The 15423-nt window shown below is 50.8% G+C and overlaps 1 protein-coding gene across 1 annotated transcript; it reads right to left on the bottom strand.

Annotated features, from left to right (window-relative positions):
* Positions 1–8647: 8647 nt before the first annotated feature.
* LOC122488196 (ATP-binding cassette sub-family A member 13-like) lies at positions 8648–14917 on the bottom strand. Its single transcript, XM_043589411.1, has 4 exons — positions 14731–14917; positions 14497–14525; positions 10914–11077; positions 8648–9105 (listed from the first exon to the last, which is right to left on the bottom strand). The coding sequence occupies exons 1-4, from the start codon at positions 14915–14917 to the stop codon at positions 8775–8777; spliced, it is 711 nt and encodes a 236-aa protein (XP_043445346.1). The 3' UTR covers positions 8648–8774.
* Between the last annotated feature and the right edge of the window lie 506 nt (positions 14918–15423).

The raw sequence follows: 15423 nt of genomic DNA, 5'->3' as shown, positions 1-15423 counted from the left end.
TCAGTATGTGATCACCCCCACACTCCGAGCCACACCATCGTGTCCACGAAAGCAGGCCACGGCCTCTTTTTCCCTGTTTGTCAACGCAAGAGTAAAGGGACAGGCCGTGTGGCACCCAACCAAGCCCTCCAGGGGCAGGAGCCCAGCATCTGAACGCCCACAGAGGGCACCCGGCAGCCCCGTGGAAATCCCACAGGCCAGAAGCAGACTCTTCCCATCGTGAGCACATGTGTCTCACCAAGACAGGCTTTCTGGTGACATTTGCGTGGACGCATCAGCGAGCTGAGGCCGATGGGTGCACGTGGGAGAAGGGCACATCATGGACAGGACACACGATGAAAGAGGGAACAACGTATGGGGAAAGCAAGAGGATCTGCGGGCTTAAAGCTTCGGTGAGAGAGAGCAGTGAGCCGCGTAGACCTGCGTGGTACTCCAGTCCACACTTATACCGCGTGTTACCTGCTCCACTAAAACTGAAGGGGCGCCAGGGCGGGGAGAGGCGGTTGGTGCACACAGGTGGTGAAGCGTCCCACTTCGGCTCAGGTCTTGATCTCACGGTCCGTGAGTTCAAGCCCCGCTTCGGGCTCTGTGCTGACAGCTCGGAGCCTGGAGCCTGCTTCCGATTCTGTGTCTCCTTCTCTCTCTGCCCCTCCCCCACTCGTGTTCTGTGTCTCTCTCTCAAAAATAAATATTTTAAATAAATAAATAGGGGCGCCTGCGTGGCTCAGTCGGTTAAGCATCCAACTTCGGCTCAGGTCTTGATCTCACGGTCTGTGAGTTCAAGCCCTGCATCGGGCTCTGTGCTGACAGCTCAGAGCCTGGAGCCTGCTTCCGATTCTGTGTCTCCCTCTCTCTCCGCCCCTCCCTTGCTCACACTGTGTGTCTCCTCTCTCAAAAATAAACACAAATACTAAAAATAAATAAAATCGAACAATGAGAGACAGGGGAGGAGTGGGATGGGTTCGGACATGCCGAGGGGGTTCACGGTGGCACTGCACCTGCTTGTAGACTTGCAGCCAGCTGACCGCGTGCACCAGGTAGTCTGTGGCCGCTGACCAGCGGGGGTGACAGTCTCCAGGGTGACCCTCTTGGCCAGCTTCGTCCTTGGAGGTTCGGGACAAGACGGAACACACCATCCGCCCCAAGGTCCCATCTGTGGGAATCTGGCAACAATATGAAATACATTTACAAGTGCGCTTTTTTCCAGAATATTCCTTTCTAAGAATAGTACCACCGCCTTGCCAAAGGAAGGGCTCTGGGCTTTGCATGACGGGAGAAGTTAACAGGTTGATCAAGCGGCAGTTATATCGTTGGCGTGGAGGGAAGCCTTTTGGAACTCTGTTTTTCACGAAGGCCCACAAGCCGTGGGAACAGCGGTTTCTCTGGATGGAGGACACAGGGTGATTCAAATATTGCTCATTTGTACTCTCCGGCCAAAAGCAAACAGGGGCCAGCCCGGTTCAGTGGGCACCTTGGCCTGCCAAAGCTGCTTTGCCGGAAACATTTTCTCTTCTAACTTCATCCTTCAAAGACGATTCAAACTGGAGTTCTGGGTCAGAAACAGTGTGACATTTTGGAACCATATCTCCTTTATTTCTGTAAAAGAACTTCTGGTTTTTGGTTTTTGGTTTTAATTTATTTTGAGAGAGTGTATGTGTGCAAGTAGGGGAGGGGCAGAGAGAGGGAGAGAGAATCCCAAGCAGGCCCCATGCTATCAGCACAGAGCCTGACACGGGGCTTGATCCCAGAAACCGTGAGATCACGACCTGAGCCGAGATCAAGAGTCGGACGCTCATCCGACTGAGCCCCCCAGGCGCCGCGTAAATGAACTCCTACATGCAGTTTCCGCAATGTCGCTCTGCAAAAATACCTACGTGTGTGGGAACGAACGACGTTCCAGTTACACAGATTTACAATAACTTCAGGGCCACGTTTCAGAAACTCTACTGATGGCAACAGTGAAAAAACATCAACGTCCCAGGCCTGGGTGGGTCTGTCAGCCGAGTGTCCAACTCTTGCTTTCAGCTCAGGGCTCGATCTCACGACTGTGCGATCGAGCCCCACATCCTGTTCTGCTCCGACAGTGTGGAACCTGCTTGGGATTCTCTATCTCTCTCTCCTTTCTCTGTGCCCTTCCCCGTTCTCTCCCTCACTCTCAAAATAAATAAATAAACTTAAAAAAAAAAAAAGTATTCAAGCCCCATTTGGTTCCTTTGTAGTTCCCTTGGGGATGCAGAGAACTAATGCTCAAGTCACAAAGCCACAGCACCTGTTAGGGAAACAAGGCCCCGTCCCCTCTCCCAGGACTCGCAGGGTCTGTGAGAGGTATACACCCATGTGCCTATCACAGGTCACCCAGGAGAGAGAGCACGAGAGTTCCATGGGCCCGTGAGAGATGATCGAGCTGTTTTCTCAGTGGGGAGTGGAGAAAGGAGGAGAGAAAGATCCCTCTGCTCTGGGGGCCGCATAAGCAGAGGCCCAGAGTGGCAGCACCTGCAATCAGGCAGGCCCAGGGCAGGACCCAGGAAACCATCACGATGCTGGCTCCTGAGGGGCCCTCCGTGGGGTGGGGGGCAGGGTGATGGTCCCCCAAGGCACTCACATGTTAACTCCAGAACCTGTGAATAGGTTAAGAGTGGTGTTGGCCAGTGGCCTTAAGGTTGCTAACCAGCAGACCTGGAGACGGGAGATCATTCCAGATTATCCACGAGCCCCAAGAAATCACAGGGCTCCTTCAATGTGGGAGGGAAAGGCGACCGAGCCAGAGCTGACACATCCTGAGAAAAACTCAGTCCACTATCACTGGCCTAGGGAAGGGGCCCCGAGCCACGGAGCACAGAGGCTTCTAGAAGCTGGAAGAGCAAGAAAACAGCACCGGGGGACACAGATTTTAGCCCAGGGAGACCTGTGTGAGACTTCTGACTCCCAGAGCCATGTGGTAATGAATGTGTGCTGTGTGGGGCAACAGTGTTGGTGATAACTCGTACCAGCAGCCACAGGAGACTCCTACCCATGACATATGCTCTGTGCTGTCCCCCGACCATTTTCCTTGTAATTCTAATCTCAAAATAGTTGCCTTTCTTTTTTTTTTATTAATTAATTTATTTACTTTCAGGGAGAGAGAGAGAGAGTGTGTGTGCAGGTGCACACACAGTGACCAAGGAAGGGCAGAGAGAGGGAGGGAGAGAGAGAATCCCAAGCAGACTCCTCACTGTCTGCACAGAGCCGATGCGGGGCTTGAACTCACGAACTGTGAGATCGTGACCTGAGCCGACATCAAGAGTCAGACACCTAACCCCTGAGCCACCCAGGCACCCCTCAAAATACCTGCCCTCTCAAGGTAAACGTTCTTTGTAATTTAATGAGAAAACGGGATCGGGAAGTATGGACAATACGGGGGTAGAGTCAGCAGCTGGGGCGTTTATATGCCGTCTACAACAGCGCCCACGAAAGACGCCAAAGGGCACAACTCCAAGTCCCACGGGAGGGAGATGGTTCACGAAATTGCACCAGATGTGACAGAGGAACGGAAAACCGCGTCTCCCAGCCAAGTGTAAGACCTGCGTGGCAGAAGGAATTTTCCAGCCGCCTCGCCACTCGGCAGTTAGCGGCCGCGCCTGGCTGAGGCCAGGGTGACACCCCCAGATTCGCCGCTCAGACCTGTAACCCCAAAGTGAAAAGCCAACAGTAGCTCGTGTCAAGGTGAACAGCACCATGAGGGAAGTGCCAGGTCATGGGAACTCAGGAAAAGGAGTGAACCCCACGCCCTGAGCACAGACCGGGACCCTAACAGGAGGGTGCAGGTCTCGTCCAAACTGTCAGTCCCTCAGCCCTGACCCGGGGGCTGCACCAGAAAGGCCCTCACGCCGGGGGCATCCGTGCAGCAAAAGGAGACAGAGGTACAGTTCTGGGGTCCTGCACCACGCAGAGCAGAAGTGCCCACGCAAGGGACAAAAGGGAGCCGTGCAGGCGGAGCCCCTCCCAGAACACAGTGTGCAAACACAGTGGAGGCCCCTATCTGCTGAGTCCAGGGGGTCTGTGACCTTGCGGGTCCTGCCGTCCCGGTGACAGCATCTCAGCCTGGAGAGCGGTCGTCTCCTGCCCCCTGGCTCCCTGCCGCCTCAGCTGCAGAATCTCCCTCCCTCCCCTGGCCTGGCTTCTCCCCCGGCCAGTGCCAAGAGCGAGAATCACTTCCTATTACAGTCACACCTCAGTTTCCCAGCCTAATGCGCTCCGGAAACACGCTTGTCATCTAAACACTTGTATATCAAAGCGAATTTCAAGAACCATTGGCTCAGGTGTGATCACGTGACGTTCGGCGTCACGTACGACTCGTGTTGCAAGACATCGCTCGTTTACCAAGTTAACATTTATTAGGAACGCTTGCTGGTCCCGCGGAACACTCGCAGAACGAGTTAACTCACAACCCAAGGTTTTGCCGTACCTCCAGGCTGCCTTTGGGGCTGGGATAAAATGACAAGGTAAGAGGAAGGGACACTCCCAGAAAGGCCAAACCAGCAGGGGCCTGCCACGCCCACGCAGCACCGACGTGCACGTGCACGGGGGGCTCTCCGTCCTCCCATCCCACCTCCCACCCACCCTGGGAGCACTCTCAAAGGAGCACTCTCACAGAGAAGCACCAAGAACGCGTACCTCCTGTAGTTCGGCTGAGTAATTCAGGATCTGTTCTGCATGAAGGTCGTCAAAACCAAATCGGGACTTCAGGTCAGCCTGGACCTTCTGTGGATCCCACACCAGCTTCTTCAGGGACAAGGTGTATCCTAAGTCTGCAAGACAGCCAACGATTTATGCCATCAGTTGTTTCCACGTTGTGACACGTCTGACGTAACTCGGAAAACGACACCTTGTTCGCTGCTACAAGAAAAGTAAATAAAGAGCAAAGGCTACGCAGACAATCAAGCCGGAGAAGCCAACAGGAGCCAGCGCTGGACGCCACAGAGAGCTTGCTGGGACAGCAGGTGCCCCTGGTATTAATGATCGCAGAGTTTCCGGAGCAAACATGACAACCTATGTCAAGAACTTCACGAAATTCAAATCGCTGAGCGCGCTAATTTCACTCCTAAAAATCTATCTCAAGAAACCTCATCAGCTGCATGAAGAAAAAGTAAGGAACAACCATGCTACCACATTGGTTTTAGACTGATTAAAGATTAAAAACCAGGTAAGCATCTAGCATGGGAGAAAAGCGTAAATTACGGTATATTCGTGGCATAAAATACCGCAGTCTTTTTTTTTTTTTTTTGAGAAAGTAAGTGCACACGCATTCACATGCTCATGGGGGGTGGGGGGGGAGGAGCAGTGACAGAAGGGGACAGAGAATCCCAAGCGGGTTCCGTGCCTTCAGCACAGAGCCCGACATAAGGCTCGATCTCACAAACCATGAGATCATGACCTGAGCAGAAATCCAGAGTCAGACGCTTAACTGACCGAGCCACCCAGGCGCCCCAATACTGCAGTCTTGAAAACCACATTTCTAAAAACTATTTAAGGTCGTAGATGAAAGTTCCCTTAACAGAGTTAATCAAGGTAGAAAACTCATTAGGGGTCACCTGGGGGGCTCAGTCCGCTGAGCATCCGACTCCAGCTCAAGTAATGATCTCGCGGTTCATGACTTCGAGCCCCCCACATCGGGCTCTGTGCCGTCAGCGCAGGCCCCACTTCGGATCCTCTGTCATCCTCTCTCTCTGGCCCTCCCCCACTTGTACTCTCTCAAAAATAAATACACATTTAATTTTTTTTTTAACATTTATTTATTTTTGAGACAGAGAGAGACAGAGCACAAACGGGGAAGGGTCAGAGAGAGGGAGACACAGAATCCGAAACAGGCTCCAGGTTCTGAGCTGTCAGCACAGAGCCCGACGCAGGGCTCGAACTCACGGACCGCGAGATCACGACCTGAGCCGAAGTCGGCCGCTTAACCGACTGAGTCACCCAGGCGCCCCAAAAATAAATACACATTTAAATAAATACATAATAATAAATAAATAAAACCCATTAGGTACCCAAATGATCCCGCACTTCCACCTGGAAATGGCATGCCCGAAATATAATTCCAAGACCTCCCCCCCCCGCCCCCCGAGGCTTGACATAGTTTCTGCGAGTGGGGCCTGACGATGGCAAACACAAAAGCTTGTAAGTTCCGAGGTGAGCCTCCACCTGAAATCCCGTCGCGAGACGACTTCAGACCGCGATCAACACGCGTCTGCTCAGTGTCCACACGTGCAAAGGACCACAAAACCATTCTCACGTGTGTGACCTCTCGGTGCCCTTAAGTTGACGCTGCGGGTCAACGGAAAAGGCCCAGTCCTGCCACCTACAAAACAGGCCCAGCCACGGGGAACTTTAGAAAGGTGTTGAAAAAAGGCCCCAGGAATCCAAGACTCCTCACTCTCCATCTGGCTGTCTTTGCATAAAAGGGGTCAAAGTCTGGTTCTGAGATTTTTTTTAAGCTAGCATTTGTTATGTATCGAGGGCACTTTCGTCGCCAGGTGAGTTGTATACAGCACACCAGGCAGGTGCAGTAATATTATCCTCTTTGGGGGCGTAAGGAAGAAGACATCCAGAGCCATGCAGGGTCACACTGCTCGATTTAGTCATGACTCAAACCCAGATCTGATCCCCAACCCTGAGCTGTAACCACTAATCTCTCCTGCTCTCAGAATGTATCAGAATTACTCTGCAGAGCTGCAGAGAAGCTCTCCTTGGGGGCAGGGGTCTCCCTACGCTGAGTCACCAGCAACAGGGAAAAACCTGGGTGTGACTGGGGTGACGGAGGGCGTCCTGTTGGGTTGTTCCAAGGAGCCAGAGAAGTCTGGAAGGGCTAGAAATCTGTGTGTAACCACCTCATTACATAGGTCAGGAGATAGACTTCAAGAGTTAGGGGCAGACAGAGAACAGGAACCTGGGCTCCTGGCCCCAGGCCTGCCTGCCCCCAACCTAGCTCTCGTATCTGTGCCAGGAATATCTCTCCACAAAGCATATCTGACTGCTGATCCAGCGTTCTTCTGTGATCTGGCCCGGGGTCTCTTTCTGGATCACCTCCTACCATCACCCACGACCCCAGAAACACTGAACATCAAATACACGGGGAGCTTCACATACAATTCTTCGTGGCCATGCTTCCTCATGTCTTTGGTGAAGTAGAACTCATCCTTCAAAACTTCTCCTTGATGCTTTTCCTGAGAAAGATGCAGTTCCCTACTCTGGGTTTTGCTTTTTCTTCATTGGCACACCTGTCTCCTATACTAAACATGACTTCCCTGTTGCAAGAACCATGTATTATCCAGTTTTTTATTCCCATTCATGGAATGGTGTTTGGTTTATAGAACATACTCCATAAGCATTTACTGTAGGAGAGAATGAGTGGATGGATGGATGATGGATGGATGGATGGATGGATGGATGGATGTGTGGATAGATGGTTGGGTATCTACCTGGTGGACAGGTGGGTGAATGGATGAATGTGTGGATGGGTACAGGAATGACAGATAGATGAATGTACAAATTATAACTCCACAGTTTGCTCCATGAATCTCCCTTACAGAAACAGAAGTAGAGAAAGAGAAAAAGATAACTAAAAGTAAAATATTCAGGTCCAGTTGGCAATTCAGGAAGTAATACGCCAAACAGAGTAGAATAGTGCCTATGGGACTGGGAGGTGGGGAAATGGGGAGATACCAGTCAAAGGGTGCAAACTTTTAGTTATAAGATGAGTAAGTTCTGGAGACCTAATGTATAGCCAGATGACTCTAATCAATAACAGTGCATCATATACTTGAAATTTGCTAAGAGATCGTTAAGTGTTACCACCAAAGAAAAGGTAACTAACTATGGGAGGTGATAGATGGGCTCGCTAATGCCATTGTGGTACTAACTACACGACGTACACGTGTCTCAAACTGTCACACTGTACACTTTAAACACACACGATTTTATTTGTCAACATAAACTAAATATTCTTTTTCTAATAAAAACTTCTTTTTGAGAGAGAGAGAAAGAGCACACACGTGCTAGTAGGGGAGGGACAAAGAGAGTGACGAGAGAGAGGAGACAGAGAGAGAGAGGAGAGAGGGAGAGACAGGAGAGAGAGAGAGAGGGAGAGAGAAAGAGAGAGAGAGAGAGAGAGAGAGAGACAGAACCCCAAACAGAGCCTGACGCGGGCTGGATCCCACGATCCTGGGATCATGACCCGAGCGGAAATCGAGATGCTCAACAGACTGAGCCACCCAGACGCCCCTAAGTGTAATAAACACTCGATGAAAAAAAGAAATAAAGAATATCGTGGGTCAAGAATAGAGCCAAGTAATTCCATCCCTTCCCCTGCAGAAGGGGTTTGTTCATTCAGCTCGTGGGCTTTCCAAATCCACATCCCCCTGCCTCTTCTCGCCAGCCTCACTATTTTTCAAATATTTCTCCCACATAGGGGCAGAGGAGAGAGGAAAGATTCAAATCGCAGAATGAAGGATAGATCTAACCTTAGAGGACGTCAAAGAAAATAATTTTAGGGGCACCTGCGTGGCTTGTCAGTTGAGCGTCCAACTCTTGATTTCAAGTCATGATTTTGAGGGATCAAGCCCTACGTGGACTCCACACTGAGCCTGGAGACTGCTTGGGATTCTCCCCCTCTCTCTCCCTCTCGCCCAGTCGCTCACTCGCTCTCTCTCAAAATAAATAAACATCTTTTTAAAAAGAATCTTAAGATCACCTATTTCCTAATCAAAACTAGCCCGTGTATTAGCAACGGCCACAGAATTTCAACGGTGGAAAGTCAAATGCAGTTCGGAGTTCCAAATTTCCAGTCTCCTTCTCCCTTTTATTAACAGAAACAATGGGATCCTTTGGCATTTGACGTTTTCATTAAGTCGTTTCTTGAACAGCATCTCCACTCTGTGCTGGCTATCGATGAAGTTCACTAGGGAAACGAATTTTCGCACGAGCTCTCGGGCCCACCTACCAGGGGTGGCCGCTCCCCGCTCCTGCAGAAACGTCAGCATCGAAAGGGTCACATTCAGCGCGATTTCGGAAACGGTGGAAAACCTGTGGTCGAGTGGCAGCCAGTCTAAATCTTCCAAAGTTGCCAAGGAACTGCAATGAAAATAAAAACAAAGGGATGTGAGCCAGCTCAGCACATGGGGCTGCACCGACTCACACTTGCCCGCCAGACAGGTCAAAGCCCTTTGCGGGATGTGGCCCACCACTGACACACAGGCATTCACCGTGGCTTCAAATGCCACCCTACACGCCCTGGGCTGGGGACTAATGGTCACCTGGCACGGCTGGCCAGGGTCCAAAGTACTGTCATCTCAGCAAAGCAAATGGGCAGGCAGGCGGGCTGCTTCACGTTCAGATCATCAGTTTACAATTTGGAGGTGCCCTCCTGGAACACCATGTACCCCATCCCCCGCTGGGTGCCCCTGTGGTCTGAATAAGTCAGGGGCACGATCAGTGGTCACCAGCCTGCTTCACAGAACAAGGGGCTTCAGGGAATCCACACATAAATTGTGCTGATTTTATTCTTTAAATATCTATATTTTATAAGGAATTATATTAAGTATAATTACAAATAATTAAGCTTGGGGGCGTCTGGGTGGCTCAGTCAGTTAAGCATCCAACTTCATCTCAGGTTATGATCTCAAGGTCCATGAGTTCGAGCCCCGCATCAGGCTCTGTGCTGACAGCTCGGAGCCCAGAGCCTGTTTGGGATTCTGTGCCTTCCTCTCTCTCTGCCCCACCCCTGCTTGCACTCTCTCTCTCTCTCTCTCTCTCTCCCTCTCTCAAAATTAATAACATTTTTTAAAAAATTTTTTAAATGGTAGTTGTTCTTTGTGGGTTTATTTAATCATTGAAGTATAATGAATATACTTCATGCAGATTTTCTTGGTATTGTGTCACCAAAGCAAAACAGAGGAGCAAAATGAATGCCGGAGGTGATAGGGTTCAACAACATTCAGCAGTAACCTCTAATTTGGAATTCTGTCTCCAAAGAGCCCGCTCACTGCCCGTGCTAACACATTCAGGGCTTAGAGCAAGGATGCGTGTAGAAGCATACCCACTCTATTCACATACAAAAGTTATAAATCAAACCAACAAACTCAAATATATGCTCCATTGTCCTACATTGACAAACACGCCTTCATAACAACTTGGAGAGCCGTGTCCAAATTTAGAATTTTCCAATCCTCTGTCAAAATAAATAAATAAACTTTTAAAAAGAGGGATGAGGGGCTCCTGGGTGGCTCAGTCGGTGAAGCATCCAACTTCGGCTCGGGTCACGATCTCACGGTTCATGGGTTCGAGCCCCAGGTTGGGCTCTGTGCTGACAGCTCAGAGCCTGGAGCCTGCTTCAGATTCTATGTCTCCCTCTCTCTCTACCCCTCCCCGTTCATGCTCTGTCTCTGTCTCCCAAAAATAAATAAACGTTAAAAAAGAAATTTTTTTATGATCATTTAAAGGGGTGCCTGGCTGGCCTATCAGTGGAGCGTGTGACTCCTGGTCTTGGGGTTGTGAGTTTGAGGCCCACATTGGGTGTGGAGATTACTTACAAATAAAATCTTTATGTCATAATAATAATAATAACAATTAAAACTACAGGAATATAGGAAACGTTAATGATGTAATGTTAAATGAAACGTTAATGATGTAATGTTAAATTGCTTCGATCGGGGGGGAGTAGGCTCTGACAACATTATTGCACTTGATAAAATATTCACACAGGTAGACGAGAAGCACCCACAGGGAGGCGAGAGTCCCAGCCAATTCAAGACGCCGCGATCCTGGATTTTTTCTTGTATCAAACAAGAGATGTTCCCAGAGATATAGATTTCCCTTCGAAAAAGGTGAGGAGAAAAGACCCAACACACCTGTCATTGGTTCGATTTTTCTCTTGCACTTACTTCAGAGCTGCCTGGAGGAGGCGTATCCCCGTGCGGATGCGGTCTGCGACGCCAGTGTTGTGGGCATACAGTCTTGGCAGCAGACGTAGAAAATTCCAGATGTGGGGCTGCTGGTGGAGCTTTTCCAATTTCGAGATCACCTCCTCCGTCTTATTGAGATCCATCTGACAGAAAAACAATACCAAGAGTTTCCCTCCTCCGTGTTTTTCCTGTTCCAAAGAGCGGGGCTGGGTTGGCTGCTGAAAACTTTGGCCATAGAGACTCGTGCCCGGTATGTCACTATTTGGAGCAGACAAGATTTGAAAATCTGTCCGTTGGGTTAGGAGTTTAAATAGTGTGAAAATAGGGGTCACTGAGTGAGTCAGTTAAGCGTCCGAGTCTTGATTTCAGCTCAGGTCATGATCTCACGGTTCGTGAGTTCACGCCCCACATCAGGCTCTACGCTGACCATGTGGACACTGCTTGGGATTCTCTCTCTCTCTCTCTCTCTCTCTCTCTCTCTCTCTGTCTTTCCCCCTCCCCTGCTTGCACGTGTGCCCTCTCTCCCTCAAAATAAATAAATAAACTTAAAAAAAAAGGAGGGGCGCCTGGGTGGCTCAGTCGGTTAAGCATCCGACTTCGGCTCAGGTCATGATCTCACAGTCTGTGGGTTCGAGCCCCGCATCGGGCTCTGGGCTGACAGCTCAGAGCCTGGAGCCTGCTTCCGATTCTGTGTCTCCCTCTCTCTCTGCCCCTCCCCTGCTCATGCTCTGTCTCTCTCTGTCGCAAAAATAAATAAAAACATTAAAAAAACATTTAAGAAAAAAAAAAGGAATTTTTCAACAACACCAGCCAGGGAATAAGAAACCACGGACCAGATGTTTCTTCTGGATTAAAAAACAAAACAAAACAAAAAACAAATGAGGGGGGCCCAGAGGGCTCAGTTGGAAAAGCAGGCAACTCTTCATCTCAGGGTGGTGAGTTCGAGCCCCGTGTTGGGTGCAGGGATGACTAAAGAAAGAAAGAATGAAACTTTACGAAACATGGAGGGAAACCATTAAAGATGTTCATTCCAGTGGGTGCAAGTTGGAAGGGTTTCCTCCCCAGGCAACAGTGTGGTGAAATGACATAGAATCCGTCTCACTGAAGGCATAAACCAGCCTCTTTAAAAACCAGCTTTGTGAGGCACCTGGGGGACTCAGTCGGTTGAACGTCCCACCGCCTCTCAGTCTCATATCAGGCGGTGATTTCGAAGGACTGAGCCCCTAGTCGGGCTCCGGGCTGAGTGTGGAGCCTGCTTGAGGTTCTTTCTCTCCGCCCCTCCCACGTGTGCACACACGCGCACTCTCAATAGATAGATAAATAAATAAATAAATAAATAAATAAACCTAAAAAAGTAAAAATTAAAAAATAAGTAAACACTAGACTTGTGACCAAAGCAGGGAAGGTTGGAACAGCAGGGCAGGACTGAAAGGAGAAAAGGGTCTGTGGGGAAAACAGGAAGCAAACTCCAACTCTAACAGGATGGCTGGCTCTGTCCAGAAGCACCCATTCGTGCCTAGCACGTGGTACAGACACTTGGGATCATTCTAGATGCCCGAGCTTCTCATACTGCACGCTAGCAATGGCAAAGCCAAAACCAGAGTATCCCGGAGCCACTAGGCTCCCCCCAGGGGAGTCATACCCCCCCCCCGGTGGCAGCTGGGAGGGGACAGACCCACGTCTGTGCTCTGCACCTGCACGGCCCTCAGCAGGCCCAGCCCAGGGTCCCGCACCCCCAGAGGAGCCTTACAACTACCCTCCAACGGCATCTGGTGCTGTTCTCAGTAAACCCCCGACAGCTGCAAGTCCCTGGCTAAGGGGCGGGAGGGGGGGGGCCTGGGCCTCCAGGCCTCTTCAGTGGGAAGGACGAGCCAGCCGGCCACCTCCTGCCCTCTCTGGAGGCCCTGGCTTGAGACTCACTGCCCCCGTCCCCAACGTAGGCGGGTCTGTGATTCCTACAGACTTCCTGTCCCAGGCCTGCCTTCCGCTAAAGCTGGAGTGGTGACTGCCACGCCAAAGTGAGTTCAATTCCACGTACTCCCTGTCCAGCTGCTCCCCCCGGCCTCCCAGGACGCCCACCCACTCATCCTGCACTGTCTTCATGGCCACCTTCCCGCCTTGTCCCCATAGCCCTCGTGTGACGGATCCTTCCTCCCCTACCATGTCATCACAAAATACCCAAGCTCTGGAATGCTTGGGGGCTCAGTCGCTTCAGCGTCTGACTCTTGGTTTCCACCCAGGTCATGATCCCAGGGTTGTGGGATCGAGCCCCGACTCAGGCTCTGTTCTGACAGCACGGAGCCTGCTTGAGATTCCCTCTCTCCCTCTCTCTCTGCCCCTCCCCTGCTCACTCACTCTCTCCATCTCAAAAAATAAGTAAACAAACTTAAAAAAAAAAAAAAAAACACCCAAGCCCCGTGAAATTCAATGGGCCAACTGCACACCCTTACGCTGGTGGCTGGAGTGCGGCTGGAGGAAGACAGTGAGGCCGAGTCTCCCACAGGCTCACGGTGCTTGTCTCGGCGTCCTGAGACCCCTCCCCCTTGGTGGGTGGAGCGGGGGGGAGCCAAAGGGCATCCAGATAGTGTCAAATGTCCTGGGGACAAAACTGGTCCCTTTACCTGCAGGGTTGTGTGCCCAGAGCGAGTCAGAGGGACATGTCAAACAACCGCATCTCAAACCTGAGAGCAGAGGGACTTCAAGTCCATCTGACAAAGCCACCTGTTCCGGGTCACCTGCCAACTACTGAGGGCCCCAACCTTCACCTTCTGCTCTCCCCAGGCCCAGAGTCTCGCCTGAGAACATAACTTGACTTTGGCTGTCTCACATACGGCTTCTACATAGGATGTGAAAACCTAACCTTGGACTAGTTGAATCTTGAACCAAATCATTGGAAAGAAGTGTTTGGGGGTGCGCGGCTGGCTCAGCTGGTTGAGCATCTGACTCTTGACTTTGGCTCAGGGCACGATCTCACGGTTCATGGGTTCAAGCCCCGAGTCTGGCTCTGTGCTGACAGCACAGAGTCTGCTTGGGATTCTCTCTCTCTCTCTCTCTCTCTCTCTCTCTCTGCCCCTCCCCCACTCACACGCTCTTCTTCAAATGAATAAATAAAGTTAAAGAAAAAAAGAAGTTTCCAAGGGTGCCCAATGGGCTCTGTCGGTGGAAGGTGCAACTCTTGATCTCATGGTTGTGAGTTCAAGCCCCACATTGTGGGTTGAGTTTACTTAAAAAAGAAAAAGAAGATGGGGTGCCTGGGTGGCTCAGCTGGTTAAGCATCTGACTTCAGCTCAGGTCATGATGTTATGGTTCGTGGGTTTGAGCCCCGTGTCGGGCTGAGCTGACAGCTCAGAGCCTGGAGCCTGTTTCGGATTCTGTGTCTCCCTCTCTCTCTGCCCCTCCCCCGCTCATGCTCTCTTGCCTTCAAAAACAAACAGAAATTAAAATTTTTTTTTTAAAAAAGAAAGAAAAAGAAGTATTCGAAAAATAAAATAAAAACCAGTGCTTTGAACTTAACCACTATGTGTCCGGAGACTAAGTTTCAAATTCTTGTTAAAATACTTACTGCCAAAAAACTGGAGCCATGAGAAGAATCTACGATAAAAGAGATTTCAGATATTAGTTCAGTAAGCGATCAGAGACCATGTACTGAGCACCTCCTTCTAAGCCCCACCCCCTGGGGCAGGAAGGGGAATTAGGGCTTCAATAGGACGTTTAAGGGCACTCTGGGTCCTCAGCTTCCGTGGGGCACGCTCAGCCCGGGCCCGGGTCGGGGGTGGACACTCAGAGACGGACTTGCCTGGGCCCTTGGATCTTCCTGCCCAAAGTTCCTGTAAGATCTTTGCCTTGTCCATCATGTCGTAAACTTCCTCGGTGAGCTCCCGCACCTCTTCCAGGAAGGCCAGGTCGTTGACCTTCCCGGGCCGGCCAGCTGCAGCCCAGAACCTGGATGAACTTGAAATAAGTGGAATGAGTACCATGGACATCATTCTGCACGGGGCCCCCCCTTCCCTCGGGGTTCGCGGGCTCGACACCGAGTGCCCACACGACATCCACCAAGCTGGCACATGTACCCTTCCACCCACCTGCCCTGCAGGACCCTCTCTCCTTGACCTTCCAATTGAAAATTAGAACGTTGTTGGGGCGCCTGGGTGGCGCAGTCGGTTGAGCGTCCGACTTCAGCCAGGTCCCGATCTCGCGGTCGTGAGTTCGAGCCCCGCGTCGGGCTCTGGGCTGACGGCTCGGAGCCTGGAGCCTGTTTCCGGTTCTGTGTCTCCCTCTCTCTCTGCCCCTCCCCCGTTCATGCTCTGTCTCTCTCTGTCCCAAAAATAAAAACGTTGAAAAAAAAAATTTAAAAAAAAAAAAAAAGAAAGAAAATTAGAACGTTGTCATCAATCTCTCTGTTATCTGTGACGCTCAGCCACTGTATATGGTTACTGGTGGTCCCACGTGTTTCCCTCGCTCAGCACGCCCCGAGACAGGGACTGGGGAC

The sequence above is a fragment of the Prionailurus bengalensis genome, chromosome A2, assembly GCF_016509475.1.
Source record: "Prionailurus bengalensis isolate Pbe53 chromosome A2, Fcat_Pben_1.1_paternal_pri, whole genome shotgun sequence".
Classification (NCBI taxonomy): Eukaryota; Metazoa; Chordata; class Mammalia; order Carnivora; family Felidae; genus Prionailurus; species Prionailurus bengalensis.
The sequence above is the reverse complement of the archived record's forward strand: the minus strand, read 5'-3'. Positions and strand labels throughout refer to the sequence as shown.